Source organism: Hemitrygon akajei, chromosome 9, assembly GCF_048418815.1.
Source record: "Hemitrygon akajei chromosome 9, sHemAka1.3, whole genome shotgun sequence".
NCBI lineage: Eukaryota > Metazoa > Chordata > Chondrichthyes > Myliobatiformes > Dasyatidae > Hemitrygon > Hemitrygon akajei.
The window spans coordinates 44185163-44212381 of NC_133132.1; the positions used below are offsets into that span (position 1 = coordinate 44185163).

Consider the following 27219-nt stretch of genomic DNA (forward strand, 5'->3'; position numbering starts at 1 on the left):
CTAATAGTTCTTTTCTGGATTCTTTATAATCCTCGCAAGCTCTGTTTCATTCTAGCCTCCAAAACTTTACATATTTTTTCCTATTTCTTCTCGGACAAGTTCATCACCTCTCTTGAAATCCAAGGTTCTCTTACCTTGCCACTCTTGACCTTCCTTCTGACCAGAACACGCCCGTCCTGTACACTGTGCAGTGGGGTTTTAAGCACCCTCCATGTCAGATGTGGGCTTGCCCGAAGTTCCTGCCTAATGCTCTCATAACTTCCACTGCTCCAGTTTAATACTCTCCTGGAAGGTCCATACTTTTCCTGATCTACTGCTATTTTCAAACTTAAGGAGTTGAGGTCACTGTTCCCAGACTGTTCACTCACTGAAAGATTATCACCTGGCCAGACTCATTACCCAACACTAGGTCCACTACAGCTCCTTCTCTTGTTGATTTAAGAGCCCCTCCTGAATGCACCAAACAAATTCAACCCCATCTAAACCACTTGCACTAAAAGATCCCAGTCTATATTAGGGAAGTTGAAGTCTCCCATGACAACAACCAATTATTATTTAACAACCAATTATTTTTTACACTTTTCCTTAATCTGTTTGCATGCCTTTTCCTCAATGTCCTGTTGGCTATTTGGAAGTGGGGGGGGGGAGGTTCTGTCGTACAATCCCATCAAAATGATTGCACTCTTCCTATTTTTGAGCTCTACCTGTATGGACAGTGAACAAGCCCTCCATTATGTTCTGTCTAATTGCAGCTGTGCTATTGTCCCTAATTAGTAGTGCAACTCATCTAACCCCTCTTTTACCCCTTCTCTATCTTTTCTAAAACATCAAAACCCCGGAACATTAACCACCCAGTCCTATCCATCTCAACCAAGTATGTCTAATGGCCACAACTTCATAGTTCCATGTACTGATCCATGCTCTAAGTTCACCACCTTTACCCATAATACAAGCTGACCACTGATTTTCCAGCACCCTTGGTTCCTGAGCCCTGCCGGAATAAAAGAGGTCCTGCAATAATAATGGCAAAAAATAGAGACTTAAAATGGGTTGTTAATTAAACAAAAATTAAATGTAAATTTATTAATTACTCTACTTACAAAGGATGTTCTTTCTCATTTTTAAAAAACTACATTTCATCCAGGCGAATTTGTTTCATGTGTTTTGATCTCTGTCGAATTGTTCTTGCATCTAATTCATTAGCTCTTGTTCTGTCATAAAGGTTTCTCTAACCCATCAATTCAATTAGCTTGTGGATAGAAAATCCAGTTTCATCCATTTTGTCGTCATTGCTGCCATCCTCATTACTTGCAGTGTTTTTAACAGCATTCTATAATTTATAGACACTATAATTTCCCAGTCGGTAAGGTGATGAATAACAGGTGTTTTATTATCGACAATCATCCACTCACGTAGATTCAGCTTATGCACAGAAACACCTTGGTCCAGTATCTTCTACATTTCAACCTTCTGTTGGATCGATATTGATGTTTACAATTGGCACCACCGCTGGTACTTGCACTTACCTTAGAAGCCGTAGCTAGGGTTACATTTACGTGAAATAGGCACAAAATGTTGGGCCTGCCACCAAGTGCAAAGTAAATAATAAAACCGCGTGCTTTTGTCCAGCGTGGTCTCGCCACAGATGGCGCTGCCTGCGCGACGCACAGTGACATCTGGTGGCCACCCAGTGAACTACGTCTCGTGGTTTCATCCGAGCCGTCGGAAAACCGGTGGTCAACTCCGAGCATTAAAATGCACGCTTTTCCAACTATCGTACCTATGACTTTTGCTCCACTTTCTGACCTGGCGCTCTGGTTCCCATCCTCTTGCCCGAACACCGCCTCCCAGGATATAGGATCCCCATCCAGCTTCAGGTACAACTCGTCCCTTTCCTACAGGTCTCCCTGCCCCAGAAGAGGTTCCAATAACCCTGGAACCTTGTTTCAAGGACATTGCTAATTAATCTACTTTGTAAACTCTCTTTCTCTCAGATGCTGGCTCGAAGACATATATTTTCTGTTTTTATAACTGGCGTGACGTAGATAAGTCCCATTCATGATACAGAAAGACGGGTTTCTAGCCCGTCGCCAAATGGTTCACGATCTACCAACTTGGTGTAAGTTATGCGTTCGGGCGCTCTGCGCTCCTCACATAAACACAATTGTAAGCACCAACATGCCTGTTACGGACTTCTTCCTGTGCAGAAGCCGGAGACCCGAGAGTTTGCACCCGGAAGTTAATGTGGCTCTTCATTGCGGTAGACTGCGCGTCCCGGGAGAAGACGAGAGGCAGAGAAAGTAAGTGTGTTTCACGGTTAGATTCTCAAATCTTATGCCCGCTTTGCTCCTGTTGCCCGAGTCAGTGGTGACTTGCTGGAACCGCCGGTCCATTTCCTTCTCTTGCTTGTTCCGTTTGCCGCTGTGGGATTTGCCCAGGACAACCTCCAGATTTACAGGAGGGGGGGGGGTTTCAGAGACGCCGCCGAGAGATGGCTGTCTGGCGCTGTGTCGCTGCTCAGGGTGGAGGTTATCTGCTAGTTTTGTTTTCTTCAAAGAATGGAGATGTAATATGAAAACAGATGAGCGCTGGTCAGGCCGCGGTTGTGGGAGGGAGAGCCAACTAACATTCCGGGTTCAAAGACACTTCGTCAGAGTCGGGAAGGAGTCAAAAAAGAGGGTTGAACTGCGGGGAGTGTTGGAGGTGGTCACTGAAATGGAGGCAGAAATTAGAGTTCTGCGCGCTTTGAGTTTATTTCCAGGTTTTTTAAGGTGAATTGGCTTCTCATCTTTGTTTCTCATTCACCGGCCTGGCTTGCTGTGCTTTTCTGGTGAATTCATTCGAACCATAGGATTCCGTTTAACCCAGTGTGCCCATGGCAACCACAGATACAGTTTAGTTTTATTCTTTCCGCAATCCTTTCAGGATTGTTGACTCTGTGTTCTGAGGCTGCTGATGTGGGAATTACAAACTCTTCCACAGACACACAGAGATGGCCGATGATGTGGGAAGTCTGTAAGGAGGCCTAACCCCAAGGTCCCTGAGGCACAATGCTTGGGTGAATATTTTAGGATCCCTAGCTTATGAAATTATGAACTGGGACTATGGGGCGCTAGTTTTCCAAAACCAAAACGTCCCAATTCAGCATCATTTAAAAACGAAAATTGAACTGTTCAGCACAGAAATGAGCCATTTCAGCCAATGCTCTGATGCTGACTGTGATGCCTGTCTGCGCTAATCTTGGCCCATCTCCCTCACCGCCGTGCCTATCCAAATACAGGTTAATAACCCTTATCTGAATTTCAAAACCCAAAATCCTTCCAAATCCAAATGCCTTTTGAACGCTGACATGACTTCACAAATGGAAAATTCCACAAGGCACTGGGGGGGGTTCCAAGGCAAATGTTTGTGATGCCCAGGTCGCTCGCTGCACCACAGGCAATTACGAGAAGTGACCTCACACACGTAAGGAACAAAAGTTAATGAAAAATAGAAAAAAAACTGCATAAAGTGAAACATGAAGATCTGGATCGTGTATTGTCATTGATCTGTCACTGACTGGAAATTGTAAGACAATGGCTGCTTACCGTTGGCACATAAATTCAGAGTCAGAAATAACAACAAGCAGAAGCTTTTTCATTATATATTCCAAAATCCAAACACACTCAGCACAAATCATTTCAGATAAGGGGTGCCCAACCTGTAGCTGCCCAAATGACAGGTGTGCTTGCCCTAATTTACACCAAGTCCTATTCACCCGTGACTCCTGTATTTTCTGACCTGCTCTGGCACTTTACTGAGGAAATCTCGAATGTTTCTGAATCACAGGCATCCACTGCAAGCTCACAGGCTCTCTTAGTGACCTTGATGACACTTCCTCCCAACATAAGAATTGCAGGAGAAAGCTTGAGAAAGAAACCAGGAAGGCTACAAGAAGGCATGAAGTTGAAGGTGAAGGAGAATCCTAAGGGATTCTACAGATATGTTAAGAGCAAAAGGTCAGCAAGGGACAAAATTGGTCCTATAAAGATCAGACTGGTGATCGATGTGTGAAGCTAAAAGACAAGGGGAGATCTTAATTGTATTGCTTCTGTACTTACTCAGGGGCCGACACAGAGTCCACAGAAGTGGGGCAAAATGGCAGCAACTTCATCGACCCTATACGTATTAATGAGAAGGAAGTGTTTGCCATGCTCAGGCAAAACGGGGGTGGGGGGGGGGGGGTAAATTCCCAGGGCTAGAAAAGGTGTTCCCTCCAACCCTTCAGGAGACAGGTACAGAAATTGCCAGGTCCCTAGCAGAGATGTTTAAATCATCCTTAGCAACAGGAAATGTACCAGAGGATTGGAGGATGTCTAATGTCGACCTGCTGTTTAAGAAAGGCTCTAAACACATACCGGGAAATTATGGGTTGGTGAGTGTGACTTTAGTTGTGGGAAAGTTATCGGAAGGTATTCTGAGGGACTGGATATATAAGTATTGGATAGACATGGACTGATTAAGGATAGTCAACATGGCTTTGTGTGTGGTAGGTCAGTTCTAATCAATCTTATAGAGTTTTTCAAGAAAGTTGCCAGGAAAGTAGATGAAGGCAAGGTGGAAGATACTGTGTGCATGGACTTTAGCAAGGCATTTGACAAGGCCCTGCATGGGAGGTTGGTCAAGAAGGTTCAGTCACTCGGTATTCAGGATGAGGTAGTAAATTGGATTGGACATCAGCTTTGTGTGAGAAGCCAGAGAGTGGTAGGAGAGGGTTGCCTCTCTGACTGGAGGCCTGTGACTAGTGTTGGGTCCATTCTTGTTTGTTAAATGTATCAACAATCTGCACGATAATGTGGTTAACCGGATCAGCAAATTTGCAGATGACACCCAAGTTTGGGAGTGCAGTGGACAGCAAAGTAGGCGGTCGCGGCCTGCAGCAGGATCTGGATCAGCTGGAAAAATGGCTGAAGCGATTTAATGCAGACAAGTGTGAGGTGTTGAACTTCAGTAGGACCGATCGCAGGATAGGCCGTACACAGTGAGGCACTGAAGAGTGCTGCAGAAGAAAGGGCTTTGGGAATATAGGCCCATAATTCATTGAAAGTGGAGTCACAAGGTGGATTGCTTCGTTAAAAATTGCTTTGGCCCATTGGCCTTCGTAGATCAAAGTGTTGAGTACAGGAGTTGGGATGTTGTGTTGAAGTTGTGTAAGACATTGGTGAGGCTGTATTGTGTGCAGTTTTGGTCACCTACCTACGGGAAAGATGTAAATGAGGTCGAAAGAGTACAGAGAAAATTTGCAAGGATGTTGCTGGACCTGGAGGACCTGAGTTAAAAGGAAAGAAAGACTTTATTGCTTAGAACATAGAAGACTGAGAGGAGATTTGATAGAGGTATACAACATTATGAGGGGTATAGATAGGGTAAATGCAAGCAGGCTTTTTCTACTGAAGTGCAGCTGGAGGTCATGGGTTAAGGGTTAAAGGTGAAAAGTTTTAAGGGGAAAGTTCTTCACAGAGGGTTGTGAGAGTGTGGGACAAGCAGCCTGCACAGGTTGATTTCAGCGTTTAAGTGAAGGTTGGATAGGTACATAGATGGGCTATGGTCCCAATGCAGGTTGGTGGGTGCAGGCAGTTTAAGTGGTTTTGGCATGGACTAGATGGGCCAAAGGGCCCATTCGGTGCTGTTGTTTCTATGGCTCTATGCTTATGTAAGGGTTCCATTTCATCTCTCCATTCCTCTCTTGCAATTGCTTAGCTGCCTTTGATTTTCTTCCTGACTGTAGCGGGCGGAGCCTTTAATGCTCTCACTCTCCCGCTGGGCAGGGCAAGAACAAAATTCCGCAAGTCCTTTGCCTTCCATCCCCACCAGCCTTTGCATTCAGTGGATAATCCTTTCCGATTTCCACCTGCACCAACATGATTACAAATCCAAACATTTATTTCTGGCCCCGCACTTTCACCGTTTCAAAAGGATTGCTCCTCCATCACTTCCCACCCATCACTCCCCATTCAACCACTGGAGATGCAACACTTGACTTTTTAATGGACCCCAATAGTCTGTCCAGGTGAAGCAGTGATTCACACGAACGTCTTCCTATCTAGTCTATTGTATTTGGTCGTCACACTGTGGCCTCATCTACTCTTGGAGAAACCAAACAGCATTTGAATGATCACCTTGCAGAGCAGCTACACTCATTCTGTAGGAGTGACCCTGAACTTTTCAAAGATTCAAAACACATATTATCAAAGAATGTGTAAAATACGTACCTTGAAGTTTGTCTGCTTATAGACAGCCTCAAAGCAAGAAACTCGAATAACCAATTAAAAAATCCAACCAAAAAAACCATCAAGCTGTGTGAAGAGAAAGAGAGAGAAGGGGAAAAGAAAAACACTTTGTGTAAAACAGTAGAATCAAAACAACAGCATTCCCAACCAGACTAAGTCCCAGATTCGCTCCTGGAACAGCCAGAGTAGGCCCAAAGCCATTTTCTGGTTGTTTGACATTTTAATTCACCATCCCGCTCCCAATCTGGCCTCTCCGTCAGCACCTCCTGCACTGTTTATGATGCAGTCTAACACAGGCGTGAGGGGCAATCTCTCATTCTTCTGTGTGGAAGCTTTGCAGTTTGCAGGCTTCATTTGAGAAAAATCTCCAACTTTACATAATGCTCCCTTTCTTTCTGTCCAATCTCGCCAGTTCTTTTCCAGCAGTCTTATCGCTAACAAAAAAGCGTAATCTAATCTTAACTGTTGCTGGACAGCCGTGTTAGGCCACCTAGTTTCATTGTAGCAGCGCTATTCCCTTTGCTCTACCCATCACATTTCTGGTAGCTAAAACACTTTGTTTCTCAATTCTGATAGTGTTTCTCTTTCCACAAGTGGTGCCTGAACTGCTTAGTGTTTCCAGCGATTTCTGTTTCAGGTCTCCAGCATCTGCAAGTTGAGATTTTTAAAGCAATACGGTTATCTGTCAAGTTAATTATTTCCCGATCGGGGGCGGGGGGGGGGGAGGTGTGAATGTTGATTTTTGTCACTGAGGTGGTTCTGGGAATCGCTGTAGGTCGTTGTAATCCTAACAGACGAGACAAACATACAATGAAAAAATGTTTTTGTGATGAACTCTACAGTAAATTATTTTATAAGAGGGCGACTAGAAATTGTATCTCATTCCTGGAACCTGCACACCAGCTTCATATTTGAGTCACAAAGTCATACGGCATAGAAGCAGGCTTTTCGACCCAACTGCTCCATGTATACATCTTAAGTGTTGCTAATGTAGTACCTGTGGTGCTTCGTAATAAATTGCATTACTTGCCCATTGTACTGAATGCCACAGTACTAGGTACAGGAGTGTGTGTAATAAAGTGGCCACAGAAGTGTATCCGGTGTTGACCTCTGCTGCCGTAGCCCATCCACTTCGAGGTTCAACATGTTGTGCATTCAGAGATGCTCTTCCGCACACCACCGTTGTAACACGTGGTTATTGTGTTACTGTCAGCTTGAACCAGTCCGTCCATTCTCCTCTGACCTCACTCATTTAGACCTTAAGATATGGGAGCAGAATTAGGCCATTTGGCCCATCGAGTCTGCTCTGCCATTTCATCATGCCTGATCCAATTTTCCTCTCAGCCCCAATCTCCCGCCTTCTGCCCCCATATCCCTTCATGCCCCGACTAATCAAATATCTATCAACCTCTGCCTTAAAGACTTGGCCTCTGTGACATCGAATTCCACAGATTCACCACCTTCTGGCTGAAGAAATTCCTCCTTGTGTCCGTTCTAAAATACTCTCCCACCATAGGAAACATCCTCTCCACATCTACTCTTCCAAGGCCTTTCACCATTCGATAGGTTTCAGTTGAGGTGTTGTGACCAACTACTGCTGCTCACTGGATGTCTTTTTGTTTTTCACACCATTCTCTGTAAACTCTTAAGAGACCGTTGTGTGCGAAAATCCCAGGGAATGAGCAGTTTCTGACTTACTCGAACCATCCCATCTGGCACAAACAATCATTCCACGGTCAAGGTTACTTAGATCTCATTTCTCCCCCGTTCTGATGTTCAGTCTGAACGACAACTGGACCTCTTGACCATGTCCCAACGCTCTTGTGCGTTGAGTTGCTGCCACATGATTGGCAGGTTAGATATTTGCATTAACGAGCCGTTACCTAATGAAGTGGCCACTGAGTGTATTGTGTATTTAACCAAAGATGTAAAAGTCAGGGCTGGAAATCTGTTCAGTGTTGGATTTGGATCAGGATCTCTTTATTTTTTGCTGGGATTTATCACCAAGTGGAAGTCTGACCCGGTCAGTTTCTACTGCTGCTGAACGCTGGATACTGGTTATGCTTGGGTGTGGTAACTTGGAATCCACAGCAGGTCAGAGGTGATGCTGGGCTGGATTTTACTGGCAAAGATAGCGAGAAAATATCAGCGAGCGTATTTCTTACTAAGAATCGGTTTGCTTAAAGGTTAATTTTTGAAAATATTTCTTTTTCTGTAATTAACATCTTTAACTGCAGGCATTAATCTTTTTTTTTAAACTTTTTTTAATGTTTTCAAATAGTTACAGAATAAATGTGTATGAAAAAAAAAGTGTTACCCAGCCCCCCTCCCCTTAACCCCTCCCCCCTAACATCCCTATTAAAAAAAGAAGAAAAAAAAAGGGAATGCCTGGATGTTGGAAGATCCCCACATGCTCCACGGAGTTCTCATTTTTTTTAATATATGTTAAAATTCTTTTTCTTTTTACTGGCCCATTAAGCCCATTAACATTAAAACTTAAAAAATTTAGTAGATTAGTCATTATTTTTTTTATTATATTACTCCAATCTATAATAATACCTAATCTTTCCATTTTCGTGGTATCCTGGGAAATCTTTATAAAAATCTCCATGTTGCTATGTGTGTCCCCACCAATCATCCAGGCAAAAAGATAGAAAAAAATTAAAATATAAAGAAAAAAAAAACAAAATACCCCCCTACTAATGTTGTGGAAAAAAAACACAACATTACCCCCCTCTGCTGTACGGGTCATGGCAACCGCCATGATTACACACGTGAATCCCGCAGTAACCGATCCACAGCCTCCCAGCCCCCCCGCAACATAAAAAAGTATATGTATAAGAAGAGAAAAAAAATACTATTCTCATTTAGTATTTCTAAAATTTTGCTTTTCTCTTCTATAATATCCATAAATGTCCATCACTTTCTGTTCCTTGGGTCTATCTTCATCTTTAATCCATTACGTTTGGAAGCCTCTATGTGTAATTAGCGAATAGATGGAAGTTCTTGTACAAACTCCTCCGCTTTTCGATAATCGGAAAAAAAAAATTTTCCCTCCTCCAAAAAAATTATCAGTGTTGCTGGATGACGCATTGTAAATTTATAACCCTTTTCCCATAAGGCTTTTTTCACTGGGTTAAATTCCTTCTTTCTCTTCAACAGGTTGTAACTTATATCCGGATAAAAAAGAACTGGTTTCCCTGCTATCATCAGTGGCCCGTTTCTATTTTTGGCACTTTGGGCAGCGGCCTTCAGGATCTTTTCTTTGTCTTGGTATCGTAAGCATTTTATCAAAATTGATCGTGGGTTTTGATCAGCTCGAGGTCTTGACCTTAAAGATCTATGCGCCCTTTCAATCTCAATTGGAGTTTCTCTTTCCATTTTCAATTTTTTAGGGATCCATTTTTGAAAAAAATTTATTGGATCTTCTCCTTCTATATCTTCTTTAAGTCCAACAATTTTAATATTATTTCGTCTACTGAGATTTTCAAGCTTATCAATTTTTTCCATAAATTGTTTTCTTTCTGATGTCCAAGCAATATTTTCCTTTTCCATTTTGTCCATTCTTTCAACCATATCTTCCGTTGTAGTTTCCAAGTCCGTAATTCTTTTTTCCTTTTTTTCCTGTCTCTTTGTCATTTTATCAAGCATAATCTCCATATTGGTCATTTTTTTTCCCAGTATTTTTTGATTATTTTTAATTACTTTTAATGTGTCTAATTTACGCATTATTTGCCTCAAAGTCTTTTCTATATTTCTAGAAGGACTTTTAACTCCTTCTTCATCTGATCCTTCCGAGAGATTTGACTCTCCCTCCGATCCACTATCACTTTCAGTTGCAGTGGTAGCTAGGCTTTGTAGTTCCTGTTGCTCCCGTTTGCGCATGCTCCATCCTTCGCGTTTGCGCAGTTCACGATGGTCTTTTCCTTTGGAAGTGGCCAATGTTGCCACAGTCTCCTGTTCCGTATCGCCGGTGATATAATGTACCTGAGACCGCGGTTCCTCGGTAGACGTGGGCCTTGTTCTTGTTCCAACTTGTGTAGTCTTCCCGGTATTAGTTTTCTTCATCTTCCTTCCTTGAGGCATAGCTTGACACAGTCCGGAGTCGTTTATAAGTAACTTTTAGAAAGTATTGACTAACTTTTCTTCATTTAAACATTAATTTATTAACTTTTTACGGGAGAGCTGGGTCCCTGGGTCCCTGGGTCTCGATCCTACGTCATCACGTGATGTCCCCCCCCCCCCCCCCCCCCCCGGCATTAATCTTAATGGTTAAAAATATTAGAATTTCAGTCATTGAAAGAGCTCCACCATCAGCTTTGACAGAGCTCAAGAGGCAGGGCTGACACACTCCGTTCCTTTGGGCCCCCTCGGTACGTATACCCGTAACTGAACTTCGGTGTGCACAGGGCCAGCAAGACAAACCATCCTCATATAGACTTGGATGGAAATTCTAGGCAGAGCACTAAATTCAGCGTGAAGTAGCCATTGTTTTCTATCAAGTTAAACCGCCTTTTTTTTGGTCACCATTTATTGAGAAGAGTCCGGCACGGGAAAGAAGCCTTGGCCCGTGGTGTCTGTGCCAAGCTTGCTGCTGAATTACACTAAATCGCATGCTGGTACGTGATCTATACCCTTCCATTCCCTGCATATTCATGCGTCTATCGAAAAGCCTTGACTGCAGGGTTCCCCAACCTTCCACAGACTCCTACCATTAATCGGGGGGCTTGTAGACCCCAGGTTGGGTGTCCCAGTTTCCACTACTGCCCCTGGCAATCCATTCCACTCTGTATATAAAGAAAAAAAATTACCCTGGACGTCTCCTTCAAACTTGTCCCCTTTATCCTAAACTGCATGAGTACCAGTTTTGACATTTCTGCCCAGGGAAAAAGGTTCTGGTTGTCTAGCCTGCCTTATAATTTTAACGACTGTCAGCTCTCCCCTCAGCCTCCAGCACTCCGGAGAAGGCAAGTTTGTACGACTTCTCCGTGTAGCGCATGCTCGTCTGACGAGCCTGCTCTGCACCCTCTGCAAACCCTCCCTGTCCTTCCTGCGACGGGGGATGTTGGAACGTTGGTTTCAGGTGGTTATTTGTTTCTCTCCTGTGAGTGGCAGTGTGGCGCTGCTGGGTCAGTGCAGAGCCGGAGAAGACTGTCGGTGATTGTTCGAAATGCAATGAGCCTCCCACTGGAGCCTCTCCCGCGGGGTACAGATGTAGCATTACACCATCTAAAAAGCCAGCACTTCTTGCCAATCCTTGCTTTCTTTCAGATGAAGGAAAATCAGAGGCATGAAAATTATTTTTAAAATAATCCTTTATTTTTGAGCATAGTAACTTTTAGAAGGTTTCTATTGAATCTCAGACCGCGTTCCCTAATATTTCTCTCCATTCCACTCGAAGTCTCAGGAGGAGGAGGAGATGGCAGCGCGACGCAGTGCGCGTGGCCTCTCTGGAGAATGGATATCCGTTACGTGTTAAGTAGGGATCCGTGCACAATCCTGATTTGACGGAGACAGACGTGAGAGCACGGAGGAACATCTGGAGAAACTTCTGAAATGCCCGCTTCGCTGCTGCTGCTACTGTGCGGTCCAGAATCTCCGGAGGAGAAGGCCTCTGAGACCTCGGCTTTGCTTGTTTCGGCGGCCGGGACGAGGTCGAAGGCGCTTGGGAGGCTGTATCGGAGGGGCTGGTCGGAGGTTCGAAGTTTTTGGACTGACTCAGAGTCTGCTGTCGTCGGGTGCTTCCGAGGCATTGTCAGTGCCTGGAAGTTTATGGCAGGGAGAATTTCTCCTGTTTGCTGCCTGATATCGGGACGATTGGAGTCGACCGGGACTTGAGACTTTTTAAACCACGTCCATGGTCTGCGTCTATCGAATTACGGTATTGCTTTGCACTGCTGTAACTATACGCTATAATTATGTGGTTTTGTCAGTGTGAGTCTTAGTTAGTCCTTTTCTTTATTTTGTGATATCACTGGGAGGAACATCTAAATGACAATAAACGAGGACTGAGTGTCCTCATAATCTAAAAAAAAGTCTGTGTGCAGCCGCCTTCTCGTTCAGGTCCTATTGCTGCCCTATCGGAAAGGCTTTACTGTACTTACCTAATATCCTTTGACTTTTACACTGCCTCAGCTGCCCTACCGATGAGACTCTTATTTGTACTACTTTCATTTGCCTGGAAGACTTTATTCTCCTTTCTTCAGTGTCCTCGCTTGTTCTTTTCTGAACTTGAGGTAATCTAAAACTTTCTGCCCTTCTCCTGACTTGTGACTAGTTCCATTCATCAATAACACAGGGCAGCAAATTTCTTTCAAAGTGTTGGTTCTCTAGAAATGTTTTTTCTTGTTTACGATACACTGCTTGAAGCTGAATACAAGTATAATTTCAGATTACTTGTATCACACAGGAATTTGGAGAAACAAATTAACTTTCATAGAGTATAATGCATTTAATTGCATAACAGTGCTGAACACTTTGCGATAGTTGAACGAAGCTAAAACGTGTTTCGTTGATGACTTTCGTTTGTACTCAGTGTCTGAGGCTTCTCTTTAAGTACCCAACAATAATCAGCCAGCATTGGTGCATTCCAGTTGCCCTGACACCATTTCCCCATGACCGTAATGTCCTGGTGAAACCTTTCACCGTGCTCGTCACTGACAGCGCCAAGATTTGCAGGGACGAAGTCTAAATGGGAATGCAGAAACTGAATCTTTAGTGAGATGTTGCACTTCATTGTTTTGTATGTTTGAAGCATGTTGTCAACCAGCTGCACGTGGTTCAGTGCTCTGTGGCTGCCAAAAAAATTTTCAACAACATCCCTTGAAAGCCTTCCATGCAATTTTCTCCAGTCCCACTAGAAGTTCTTTGAATTGTCTGTCATTGATGACCTGTTTGATTTGTGGACCAACAAAAAATATTTCCTAAAATCTTGGCATCAATTATACTGACCTAAATTATGAATTGAAATGACAAACAGAGGCGATTTTTAAAAAAAATGGTGCCTGATAGGGAAATTTCATGGCGATTTCCATGATCAGTAGCCCAAAATCCATAATTACACCCAAAAGTACTCAGGAAGCAAAATATTTGTTGTCCAGGGTAGTTACTTGCTGACCTACAATCAAGTATGATTTACAATAATTAAATTCCCACTGAATTTTCCTATCTCTGTCACCCCCTTCTGTGCAGTTACTATCATATAATTTCTGGCTTTATTGATCATTCCCAGCTTTAATTATGATGATATCAATAATGATGTCTGGGCTTTTAGTGTGGTATTCGTACTCCTCTCAAGGTGACACAGGAACTTAACTGTTTGATCAAGCTTTTCATCACTTGCTGTCATGTCTCATGAAGCCCAGTGCCAAATTTAATTCAATTACACTGTGCTACTATAATGCTTTTCTCTGAGACGTCGAGCACGGTTGAAGTGGATGAGAACAAGAGCGGGTCTTTGGCGTCATCTGCCTGCGCCCCTCTCCCTCCTGCTAGCTGCGGCCGGAGGAAAGTGCAGGAGCCTCGTGATCCGTGTTGCAAGGATTGATTGGAGAGGCTGTGGACTTGTTTTGGGGGATGTTGGGGTTGCATGTGTTCCTGGATTGTGATTACTCCTCTTCTTGTGTGAGGGGTTCAGTCCGGGTGATCGACGCGGTCTGGGGCTCTCAGCAAGGATTGCTTTTTGCAGTGGGTTAGCAGTGTGACATGGAACTGAACTAAACTGAATACTACTGGGCTCCTGATTTGATGTCTGATATTCTACGTGTTGTAGAACATAGAAATCTACAGCACATTACAGGCCCTTCGGCCCACCATGTTGTGCCGACCATACAACCTACTTTAGAAACTGCCTAGAATTACCCTACCGCATAGCCCTCTATTTTTCTAAGCTCTGACTATCCATATGATCTTCTTTTACACCTCTATCAGGTCACCTCTCATCCTCCGTCACTCCGAGGACAAAAGGCCGAGTTCACTCAACCTATTCTCATAAGGCATGCTCCCCAATCCAGGCAACATCCTTGTAAATCTGCTCTGCACTCTCTCTACAGTATCCACATCCGTCCTGTAGTGAGGTGACCAGAACTGAGCACAGTACTCCCAAGTGGGGTCTGGCCAAGGTCTTGTATAGCTGTGACCACTTGCCGTTTGCGCAGTTTGTTCTTTTTTCTCACGCCTGGAGTGTTCGATGTTTTCTTAAACGCACTCCGTGGTGTTTCTTTGTTCTGTGGCTGCTTGTGGGGGGATGAAGCTCAGAGTTCTATTCTGTATACATACTTGGGTAATAAATGCATTTTGAATCCAAATCTTTGAAAATGGAAGTCGGCATGTTCTTCTTGTGAGCCCAGAAGGGTGAACTTGCTCCCCATCAGTACGACAAGTGAATGTGTGGAAAGTCTATAAAGTAGTCAGTACTGTATTCACAGGCCAACATGGCTCCCCTCGCCCCGGATCATTGAGAACAGTTGTAGGATGCTGCCCTTGCTAAACAGTGTGAACAATGGCCATTTCTGATGTGAGTAAAATCACATGTACTACTGATTTTTTGTAAAGTTTAAGTTTTGTTACTACTTTTATTAAAAGGGTCTTATAAATAATATAAGCATTTGAGTGCTCTATATTTATTGAAGTTCTGGAAATCCAAGTGCTATGCCAGTAACCAATGCTGCATATGACTCTCCTTAACTAATTAAGTATTCATCGGTTTTTATCTCAAATTAAGGGTTTCTAGCAAGTCGTCGTTGGACTGGAGTGCTGAGTTGGCCTCCCTCAGTCCTTTTGCTGAAATAGTTGTGGAGTGGGGTAATCGGCCTGAGTCTCTACAGTCTCTCAGCAGCCCAGCCTCTGAGGTGTGAGCCACGGGGGCCAGTGATCGTTTCCATCCCGAGTTCTGTTTATTTTTCAGAAATGGGTCTGGAGTCATCTTGGCTAAGTGGGCCATCTAGTAATATAGGTCAGTTATTTGAAAGCGGTTGAGTGGGCAGTCTTAGAATTCATAATTTAAAATGGATTTGGAAATGTGCTGATGATTTGAACAACTACAAGTTGTATGTCACTGTGCCTTTCATATTTTTGAAAGCGCGATTTGGGTTGTTGATATTTCCCAAATTTTTCTCCTTCCAGTCTGCTTGCTTATTTCTGAGGGGATTTCGGTGGCATAGTGGTTAGCACAACGCTTTAAAGTACCAGCGACCTGGGTTCAATTCCCGCCACTGCCTGTAAGGTGTGACCGCGTGGGTTTCCTCCGGGTGCTCTGGTTTCCTCTCTTAAACGTACGGCTGGTAGGTTAATTGGTCAGTAAGTTGTCCCGTGATTAGGGTTAAATTGGGGGGTTGCTGGGCAGCTGGAAGGGCCGTTAGGGCCTGGCCCGCACTGTGTCTCGATAATAAATGAATACATTGGGCTGGTTTATTTTTCCCAGCAGCTGCCGAGGGGACCTGACCCAGGCAACGTTGCTTCTCTGAATGCACCCAATCATCTTGTTTTCCAGTTTCCCTGGCAAGAGATACGAGCCGCCTTTTACTGCTGCCCCGTCATGCCTTTGCAGACTCTCCACGCCCGCGTGGGAGGGTGCCACACCCAGTAGAGAGCAGCGCCGGTAACCTGGGCTCAACGCCGACTGTATGCGTGCGGTCTGCACACTCCTCCCGCCGTGACCCTTGGGGCTTTCCTAGGGTGCTCTCGTTTCACCCCCTGTCTCAAAGACGTGCGGGTTGATAGGTTGATTAGCCTTTCAGTTTGCCCCTGGTATGTAAATAGAACGGGGTGATTGATGGGAGTGTGCAGACAGTAAAATGGGATTAATGTATTTTAAGCAGTGCCTGGTAGTCAGCACAGTCTTATCTCTGAGCTTATGGCTTAATGATCGTTATCACAGTTCTCACTGGGTAGGAGGTACAGAAGGATGAAGTTCCACACCATCAAGTTCAGGAACAGGAACTTCAACCAAGGATTCCCAAACCTTTTTATACCATAGGCCCCTACCATTAACCGAGGGTTCTGTAGAGCCCAGGTTGGGAACCCCTGATCAACCATTTGGTTCTTGAGCCAATCAGTGCGAGTCTAACCACTTCCTCAGTATAGTAACATTATGATAACTTTGCATACAATGGACCTTCTTCGGTTCCAATTGTGCTCTTTCTTCTATGCTTTTGTCTGATTTGTGTGGTGGAGAGGATATTGACTGGCTGTATCACAGCCTGGTATGGAAACACCAATGCCCTTGAATGGAGATCCTATATAAAGTAGGAGATATAGCCCAGTCCATCACAGGTAAAGCCCTCCCAACCATTGAGCAATCTACACAGGGCGCTGTCACAGAACAGCACCCATCACCAGGGACCCCCACCACCCAGGTCGTGCTCTTTTCTCGTTGCTGCCATCAGGAAGAAGGTACAAGATCTTCGGGACTCACACCACCAGGTTCAGGAATGGTTATTACCCCTGAAACCATCAGCTCTTGAACCAAAGTGGATAACTTCACTCAACTTCACTAGCCCCATCACTGAAATGTTCCCACAACCCATGGACTCACTTTCAAGGACTCTTCATCTCATATTCTTAATGTTTATTGCTTATTTATTAATTATTAGGTTTTCCTTTTGTATTTTGCACAGTTTGTTCACCGTGTTAATGAGGTATTTTGTTGATTCTATTATGGTTATTGGATTTATTGACTGTGCCCACAGGAAAATGAATCTCAGGGTTGTATGTGGTGACACATACAGTACTGTTGAAAAGTCTTTGGCACATATATTTAGCTAGGGTGCCTGAGACATTTGCACATTACTGGAGTAATTTTATGTATTGCTGTACTGCTGCCACAAAATATCAAGTTTCATGACATGTAAGTGATGATAAACCTGATTCTGATGTGGGTCTCTTGTTGTGGATGTTGGTCTCTATTGTGAACTAGGAGTGGGAAGGGGGCAGGGAGAAGGGAATCAAGGTTGGGGGAAGGGAGCAGGAAGCACCAGAAAGACGTTCTGTAATGATCAATAAAACAATTGTTTGAAATCAATTGACCTTGCCTTGTGTCTCACACCCCTCCCACAGCAACCCACCATAGAACAAGTGTATATATGCACTTGTGCATAAGACAATTAACCTGAGTTTCATTTTTTGACCTTATTAATGTAGATTGGCTTAATGATAACCCCGCCAAAGGATTTACTTTTTGATTTAATCTTTTTCAGGCAATATGAACAAATTAATCTTCCCAGCTCGTATCCTAAAGAGTTTAAGCACCAATGCTGTATTCTGGAGGAAGTACGCATCACGTGAATTGTGCAGAGCAAAAGCTGTGCCAGCAATCTGTGCCCATTTCACTCTGAACTTAAACACTGTTGAGCAGAGATGTGAAAGACAGCAGGTGCTATCCGTGCTCCGGCAGAAGCCTCTCGTTATATTCGTAAGGCACAAAGGCTCAAAGAAGCGGAACAGGAAAATGGTACAACAGGAGCTGGAGGAGGATGAGGAGAGTGACGATCCTGAGAAAAGCGATTATGAGACTGAATCGGAGGAAGAGGAAGACGACGGCACGCAGCCTAAAACTTACAAGGACCTCGAGAAAGTAGTGGCATCTTTTAGGTTTGACCTCATCATGAAAGCTGGTCTGGACATGGCCAGGAAGTAAGTGTAAAGTCTTTGGCCTGTTACAAACAAGCTGCCTGTAAGGAGTTCGTACGTCCTCCCCGTGACCGCGTGTGTTTCCTCCGGGTGCTCTGATTTTCTCCCACAGTCCAAAGACGCACCGGTTGGTAGGATAATTGGTGATTGTAAACTGTGCTGTGTGATTAGGCTAGGGGTAAATCGGGGGGGGGGGGGGCAGTGGTTGCCGGGCTGCGAATCTCAAACAAAATGGCTTTGTAACAGAGAGCACTCTCCATATTCTCATAATTAACCCACTGTTTTCCCTCCAAAGACACCAGAGTTTAGTTGCATCTTTTATTTATACTTAGATGTAAGCATGTAATTGTGTTGAGCATTCTGCTGTTCTACACGTTCATTTCTCAGCATTCACATAGCAACAGCTTCATCCTGAGCCAAGCTGATGCGCTCGAACAATATCACGATTCTATTTCTTTAGTAAGGGGGATGTGTAAAGGTGTCCATGTTGTTTGTATACTCTATTTAAGATAGATACTTCTGTTTATTTTGTAATATGATTGTAACTAGCTAGTGGGGTGCATCATATTCTAATTCATGTATAGTCTTAAGCAACTTTATTGGTAATTAATGATGGTGTGTCCTTGTGTCCTCTTCGCCCTCAGTATGAGAGAGAGAGAGAGTGGTTGGCAGGATTTCACACTGGACAAGAATAAACACAGAGCTTTTATTGTGTTGTCTTGTAGATATCATTTCATAAATATTAGCAGTTTTCACTATTTTCACTCATTTTTGTAAGTTTGATTTTAGACGCACAAATAAACACCCTGGCACTAAAGAGCTCAGCAAACCCAGCCATTTTTCCCCCTTTGTTTCTAAGAAGCTTCCATCCTTTGTCAATGCTTCAGTGCAAATTCTGGGTTAATTCTGTGGAGATGTGGCACAGAGCATAGTGTGCATTTATTCATTCCATATCTGCCAGCTCATTTGTTTTATTTTGTAAAACATATAAAAAAATCTGACCCACCCGTAGGCCGTGCTGCCACCTGGGCCTTCAAGTCAGCTCTGTCATTTATCAAGATCATCGCTGATTTCCACCTCGAAGCTGTCTCCCTGCTCCATTGCCATGTCCCCCATTTCCCTTCCACATCTATCAGTCCCTTATTTGTCTGAACTTGGCGACTGAGCCTTCACAGATTTTAAGCACAGGGAATTCCAAGGCGGCACAGTAGTGCAAAATTGCTTTAAACTCACGTGTTAAATTCCCAAAGGTACCAAATCCAGTTGTTCAAGGCGTTTATCATACCAGGGCCAGAAAGATTATTCCTATTGTACTAAATATTTTCAGGCTCGTATCCCATTTTCCTCAGGTAAAGCCAGTTGCAAGTCAGTGCAAGGATGTTGCCATCCTGACCTGCACCAACCTGCTGTGGTTTCTCACTGACAAAATCCTCCTGAGATTGTGAAGTTATGAACGGTGCCAAGTAGCATTTTCACATGTTTAATTGAAAGGGGTGTTATTCCTTTATTAGATATTCCAGACCCATTTTCTATCCTTTCTAACTTAACTGTTTTTGTTTTCAGACAGCAACACTTATTTATTCAGGTGGTTGGTCTACCATTTATTTAAGAATTTCCGACTTAATGCTTTCCACTTCCATAATTGTTGGCTGTTTTCTCCACAGAATGGGTGGTTATCTGATCTGAAGGTGGCCAACACCTTCGACCATCACCCCAATGGTCACTGATCATCCTCGGGTTAAATCACTCCACCACTGGCTAGAACGTGCCTTACCCATAACGTTTGCAACTCTCTTTTTTCTCATTCGCTTACGGGATGTGGGCATCGCCAGCTAAGCCAGCATTTATTGCCCATCCCTAGTTGCCCTTCAGAAGGCGGTGATGAGCTGCCTTCTTGAACCGCTGCAGCCCCTGAGGTGTAGGTACACCCACAGTGCTGTTAGGGAGGGAATTCCATGATTTTGACCCAGCGATAATGAAGGAACGGCAATATGTTTCCAAGTCCGGATGGTGAGTGCCTTGAAGGGGGATTTCACAGACAAGGAGTTTTAACCGTCCATTTAGTGACTGCCCATCACTTCACCTTATTACAGACGTTCCCTTGGTTCCACCCATTGCCCTCCCCAACCTTTTCTGTTACTTAGACTAACTTGCTTTCTCTCTTCCTCGGCTCTGATGAAGAATCTTCAACCTGCAGTGTTAACTGGTTTCTCTTTCCACGGATGAGGTTTGGCTGGCCGAGTTCTTCCAGCATTTCTGTCTTGGTTCAGGTTCCAGAATCTACAGGTTTGTTTTCCGGAGCAGTCTGTTCGGTCGATTTCCAGTCCCTCTACCCAGACTGTTCAGTTCCTCCACCGTAGGCGCACAACGTGTGCCGTTACTTGATCGTGCTACTCTGACACCAACGTGCGAACTCCTTACAGGCAGCGTCGGGAATTGAACCTGTACTGTGAAGCAGCGTGCTAACCACCACGCCGCCGTGATGCCCTGCTTGACTCTGACTCTAATACGAGCTCGTGCTTTATTCCGCAGCAAAGTGGAAGATGCCTTCTATGGCAACAAGCTGAGGCTGAATGGAGAAAGGTTGCAGAAAAAGAGTAAAACGGTGGGTTTTATGTTTTCTATCTACTTCAAATGCACGCAGTCATCTGATTGCTGTCTACACATGTATGTCTTTAGTCAGTGGGAGGGAGAGCTTACATCTTCTGCAAAACTTATCTTCCTTGTCGGTTATACTGTACTTGGTCAGCAAGTGTTTCCGTTTTGGGCCTGTTCCCTGGAGTTCTTCCTGAACCATTAGACAAAACAGCAATTCCGTTTCCCTTCACTGCACTTCCACCCCACCCCACCACTGATCTTTGTTGTTATCTGTACTAAGGGTTACACGGCAGCTACACGGTGATCTTTTATGCAATCCAGGCCGCTGTGTAGTGGAGCCAGGAGGTAAACCAGATTTAACTCTCAGGTATCTGGAAAATGTGTCTACCTTGAGAGAGTAAGTATATCTGAGGCTGTTTTCGTCTTGTCTAAAATGGGCAAGAAGGTTCAGTTGTTCGGCATTCAAGATGAGGTAGTAAATTGGATTAGACATTGGTTTTGTGGGAGGAGCCAGAGTGTGGTAGGAGATGGTTGCCTCTCTGACTGGAGGCCTGTGACTGGTGGAGTACCGCAGGGATCAGTGCTGGGTCCATTGTTGTTTGTCATATATGTCAACAATCTGGATGATAATGTGGTAAACTGGATCAGCAGATTTGTGGATGACACCCAGATTAGGGGTGTAGTGCACAGCGAGGAAGACTAGCAAATCTTGCAGAGGGATCTGGGCCAGCTGTAAAAAATGGGCTGAAAAATAACAGGTGGAATCTGTGGCTAAATCTATGCTGCAAAGCCAGTCAAAACAAATGAGAATTTTGTGGGAAAAGATTTCACATGCTGGAAATCTGAAACAAAAACAGAAAGTGGTGGAAATGTTCAGCTGTCTGGCGGCATCTATTGAAGGAAAAGCTCATTGATATATCGGGTGAAAGGCCCTTTCCTCAGAGTGAGTGGGAACTGTTTGATCTGAGCAACAGAGTGGGCAGAGAGAGCAATGGTATACCAGGACAATGTGAATACTAGAGTGTGATGGCCGATAGCCCAAGAAATGAAGATTTAAGCTTGTCTATCTGTGTAATGGGCCGGCTGGTGGTGTAGTGGCATCAGCACTGGACTTCAGTGCAGATGGTCCTGAGTTCAAATCCAACCCGGGCAGCAGCAGTGTCTGCACAGAAAAATGGCCTGGCCATCTACTTCTGTATCTTGTCATGAAAACCCTATGGTCCATGAAGTCACGAAGAGTCAGGCTCGACTTAACACTTAATCTGTGTCATGCGTTGCTTACAGTGAGAAGTCAGGGAGATGCTGGCAGAATATACAAGTGGAAGAAAACAATGGGGAGGATTGGGTCAGCCCTAATCCAATGAGACAAGAAGTGCAAGTTATTTGAAGCTGCAGAACTCAATATTGAGTCCCGTAGGCTGCAGTGTGCCCAGATGAAAAATTAAGGGGTACTCATCAAGCTTAAGCAGGGCAGGAGACCACAGATAGACAAGGCAGAGCTTGCTAAGCACACCCCGGTACTCGAGACTAGACAGCATCACTAGGCCGCATGTTATACAGGATGTTAACTGCCAGTACAAAAGCTGTCCATCATTTCACATAATTTCTGTTTGGCCCTTTGCCCTTCCCCACCTTGTCCACTGCAGAGTTCGATTTACTTCCTCTCTTTCTCAATGCTGATGAATTTTTTTTTAATCTGAGAAGTTAAATGTCCCTCTTTCCACATATACTGCTGAGTTTTGCCAGCATTTTCGATTTTTACTTGAGCTTCAGAATAAGAACCTGGTAGGCTAAGATTTGAGGTGGCATATTTTTCTCTCGATGCTGCAGGAACTGGAGGACCGCAGTTATGAGGAAGGATTGAATAGGTTAGAACTTTACTCTCTGGAACGTAGAAATTGAAGGGAGATTTGATAGAGGAATACAAAATTATGAGGGACAGAGAGGGAAAAAGCCTGCTTGCATTTATCCTATCTGAGGTTGGGTGAGACCGCAACTAGGTATCAGAGGCTGAGGATGAAAGGTGAAGAGTTTAGGGGGAACATGACCCCTCATCTTCACTGCGATGGTGGTGAGAGGGTGGAATGAGCAGCCAGCACAAGTGGTAGATGTGAATGTTATTTGGAGCATAAACCTAGAAGGGAGGGATAAAGGAAACTGTGTTAGAATTTCCTGATTCGTATACGATATCTGAGGGCTTTCTGCTGATCTTCAGACAGACCAACATGATTTCTTACACTTTGGATGTCAGAAATGATGTAAGTTTTCGAGCGGCTGGACTGGCTTTGGATCTGAGGGTGTTTTGTGTTTCTCCCGTGTTTTGCAGGTGAAGGTGGGCGATGTCCTCGATCTCATTATTGGGGATGATAAAGAAGAAGAAGTGGCCACCGTGATGAGGGTGGTGCTTCGAAACGTTGCTGAGGAGATGACAGACAATGACAAATACAGGGTAACTCTGAGACGCTGGAAAAGTCTAAAGCTGCCCAGAGCAGAAGTGTTCAAGTAAGGCTGCCCTGCTCTCGGCCGTTCACTTGTGGCATGTGAGTCACCAGTTTCAGGAATTGGGCGTGAGAACTTCTATTTTCTAAAATTTCTCTGTGGCAACATGAGGTGTTGGTGACTGTTTGCATTTCTATAAATGTGCCCAGAGTCATCATGAAAGTGCAACATAATGTGAGTTTTTACACGTCACTTCACATGAAGAGCGTTCCCCAGAGCTTCCTGAGGGGATATAGGAGCAAGCGGAGGATTTGGTAGTGGCAGTCGAGAGCTGAATGAAGGAAAAGGAGGCTTTGACAAGAGACTCTGTGGAGAGAGCAAGGCAGGGTTTGTTACAGAATTCAAGTCTGGATGGGAGATGATTTCAAAAATTCAGCCTCGGGGGGGTGGGGGGGGGGAATGGAGAAATAGCAAGGATAACTAAGAAGATACGAAATTTGAGTCTGGGGGAAAAACTCTCCCAGCATTCTAGAACCCAAGAAGTTTGTAGACTTCAATGAGATCTCTCGCTCCACTTAACTTGAGATAATACAGATCTGACCTAATTGCTGTCTCCACATACTGCAAACCAGAGCCAATCTGATGATTCTTTGAAATATTCAATTGGTAGTTCCATCTTTTTTATGGAAGGAGACTAAAACTGTACACAACATTCCTGATGTGGTCTCATTAGGATTGCAATCGAGTATTCTTACTCAAATCCTCCAATAATAAAGGTTTAAAATACTATTTGTGTTTCTGGTGGTTTATTATATCTTTCCCGTTGGTTTTCGATGATTTGTGTACAAGGGTGTATACTTCCTTTGTGCAGTCTTTCACCATTTATAAAAACTGCTTTGTTTTGTACACCAAAGTGGATGACTTCACATCTTTCCACACTACAAATGCCGTGTTTTCACCCTTGCTTTCAATGTTTGTATCTCCCGGAAGCCTCGTTCCATCCTCAAACCCTGTTTATAATCCCAGCTGTTATCATCAGCAAAGTTGGGAAAGTGACATCAGAATCAGGTTTAATATCACTGGCATATGTCGTGAAATTTGTTGTTAAGCAGCAGCAGTACATTACAATACTTAATTAAAAACTAAATTATAGTAAGAAGTGTGTGTGTGTATATATATATATATATATATATATATAATGAGAGAGATGTATATCTATATGTAAATAGATAGATATATGTAAAAAGTTAAATAAGTAGTTCAAAAAGAGAGGAAAAAGGTGGTGAGGTCATGTTCATGGGTTCATTGTCCATTCAGAGTTCTGATGGCAGACAGGAGAAGCTGTTCCTGAATCATTGATTGTCTTCAGGCTCCTGTACCTACCTCCTGATGGCAGCAATGAGAAGAGGGCATGTCCTGCGTGATAGGGGTCCTTGATGATGGACATCTTTAAGGCATCATCATGAAGGACCCGCATCACCGAGGACACGCCCTCGCTGTCATCAGGGAGGAGGTACAGGAGCCCGAAGGCACTGGGTGGTCTCGGCCAAATCGCTGATACAGATTGTGAACGCTGATCTTTGCATCGCCCCATTAGTCGGAGCCAGCCAGCCTGGGGGGAGAAAATCAGCTCATACCTACCTGCATTCTGTCTGCTAACAAATCCTCAGTCCACATCAGTACATGCCAGCAATCCTGTGTACGCTATATCGACCTTTCCAGAAACCCAAACAGAGCTCAACCGTTGGCTCCCGCTCATGCTGCTGCTCGTCACTTCCTTGATGAGTTCCAGTCATACATGATCTTCAGGGATCTGTGTTTACTCGGGTCAATCCAAGGTGTTCTGACATTCCATCCTTGGATGGAATTGATGAGTGATCTGCAGTGGTGAAGAAATAAGGGTTACAGAGTAATTATATCATGTAATTGGGAGTGGGGGGAAATGGCGGGGAGCTATGGGCTGGGTGCAGATCGATGGAACTAGGCAGTTTTAAATAGTTCAGCACGGCCTAGATGGACTGAAGGCCCTCTTTCTGTGTTGTACCTAATTTTAAAGTGCCATTGTTTAATGACAGAACAAAAAATAGTATGTCATTATAACATGATATACTGCATTTTGTGACTGAGAGCATGATTTTTCAGGTATGTGAAGCCAATGTGATTAAATGAGGCTATGATCTATATCTGGCAGGCTGAATTATATTAAAGAAATTGAGCAAACTAAAAAATATACTTTGTTTTAGACATGTAAACACTATTTTAACAAGGAGGTAAAACTCACGTCAGCTACATGGAAGATAATCGTGTGCGAGCAATGCCCCTCAGAGAGGTCAGTAAACCAAATCTGAAAGCTCTGGTGAGCTGCAGCAGGTGTAAAGCAACGTGCACATTGCTCTTGTAGAGGCGCGTGATGCTTCGTACTGACTGACTGGCCTGTTAGTTCAAATCAGCATTTAGCACACATCTCTAATTATCCAGGAAGGAACCATTCCTAGGTATCAATAAAGATGAGGGGATGGGGGTGACCGCAACTTGTGATCAAGCTTTTGTCCGCCTCTACTGATATCGCCAACTGTCAGAAACATTTTATTGATGATGTTCTGAACTACCTGTGTGGTGAACTAGATATACCTGTCTGACTGCTCCTGTGGCTCCTCCCACAGACCCTGCTGACTGCTCCTGTGGCTCCTCCCACAGACCCTGCTGACTGCTCCTGTGGCTCCTCCCACAGACCCTGCTGACTGCTCCTGTGGCTCCTCCCACAGACCCCTGCTGACTGCTCCTGTGGCTCCTCCCACAGACCCCCTGCTGACTGCTCCTGTGGCTCCTCCCACAGACCCCTGCTGACTGCTCCTGTGGCTCCTCCCACAGACCCCCTGCTGACTGCTCCTGTGGCTCCTCCCACTGACCCCCGCTGACTGCTCCTGTGGCTCCTCCCACAGACCCCCTGCTGACTGCTCCTGTGGCTCCTCCCACTGACCCCCGCTGACTGCTCCTGTGGCTCCTCCCACAGACCCTGCTGACTGCTCCTGTGGCTCCTCCCACAGACCCTGCTGACTGCTCCTGTGGCTCCTCCCACAGACCCCTGCTGACTGCTCCTGTGGCTCCTCCCACAGACCCCCGCTGACTGCTCCTGTGGCCCCTCCCACAGACCCCTGCTGACTGCTCCTGTGGCCCCTCCCACAGACCCCTGCTGACTGCTCCTGTGACTCCTCCCACAGACCCCTGCTGACTCCTCCCACAGACCCCTGCTGACTGCTCCTGTGGCTCCTCCCACAGACCCCTGCTGACTGCTCCTGTGGCTCCTCCCACAGACCCCTGCTGACTGCTCCTGTGGCTCCTCCCACAGACCCCTGCTGACTGCTCCTGTGGCTCCTCCCACAGACCCCCTGCTGACTGCTCCTGTGGCTCCTCCCACAGACCCCTGCTGACTGCTCCTGTGGCTCCTCCCACAGACCCCCCGCTGACTGCTCCTGTGGCTCCTCCCACAGACCCCTGCTGACTGCTCCTGTGACTCCTCCCACAGACCCCTGCTGACTGCTCCTGTGGCTCCTCCCACAGACCCCCTGCTGACTGCTCCTGTGGCTCCTCCCACAGACCCCTGCTGACTGCTCCTGTGGCTCCTCCCACAGACCCCTGCTGACTGCTCCTGTGGCTCCTCCCACAGACCCCTGCTGACTGCTCCTGTGGCTCCTCCCACAGACCCCCTGCTGACTGCTCCTGTGGCTCCTCCCACAGACCCCTGCTGACTGCTCCTGTGGCTCCTCCCACAGACCCCTGCTGACTGCTCCTGTGGCTCCTCCCACAGACCCTGCTGACTGCTCCTGTGGCTCCTCCCACTGACCCCTGCTGACTGCTCCTGTGGCTCCTCCCACTGACCCCTGCTGACTGCTCCTGTGGCTCCTCCCACAGACCCCTGCTGACTGCTCCTGTGGCTCCTCCCACAGACCCCCTGCTGACTGCTCCTGCTGACTCCTCCCACAGACCCCCCCCCCCCCGCTGACTGCTCCTGTGGCTCCTCCCACAGACCCCTGTATAAAGGCGACTGTGGGCTGCTGCTCTCCCTCATTTTCCCCAGGATGTAGTGCTGTTCATTCTTCCAGTCAATAAAAGCCGATAACTCGCTTCCTAAGTCTCAGCGTGAGTTATTGATGGTGCATCAACCTGGTTGCATTTTACCCCATTAAACAGTATGAAAAGTCACTTACTGTATATTTAATGGCCCTAGCTTCTCCGCAGAACCTTTCCAGTCACTGAAGGGCTTATTGAAGTGCGGTCACTATTA

General features: G+C 45.2%; 1 protein-coding gene across 2 annotated transcripts; it reads left to right on the forward strand.

Annotated features, from left to right (window-relative positions):
• The first annotated feature begins 1467 nt into the window (after nt 1-1467).
• Nucleotides 1468-23723, forward strand: mtres1 (mitochondrial transcription rescue factor 1). Of its 2 annotated transcripts, XM_073055853.1 has the most exons (5): nt 1468-1877; nt 2208-2300; nt 17465-17900; nt 20430-20502; nt 22822-23723. In XM_073055853.1, exons 2-5 carry the CDS (start codon nt 2243-2245, stop codon nt 22999-23001), a joined length of 747 nt encoding a protein of 248 aa, XP_072911954.1. In that variant the 5' UTR covers nt 1468-1877; nt 2208-2242; the 3' UTR covers nt 23002-23723. The 2 variants fall into 2 exon arrangements, with proteins under 2 accessions (XP_072911954.1, XP_072911955.1); XM_073055854.1 differs by lacking the exons at nt 1468-1877; nt 2208-2300 and adding an exon at nt 14655-14784.
• The last annotated feature ends 3496 nt before the right edge of the window (nt 23724-27219 follow it).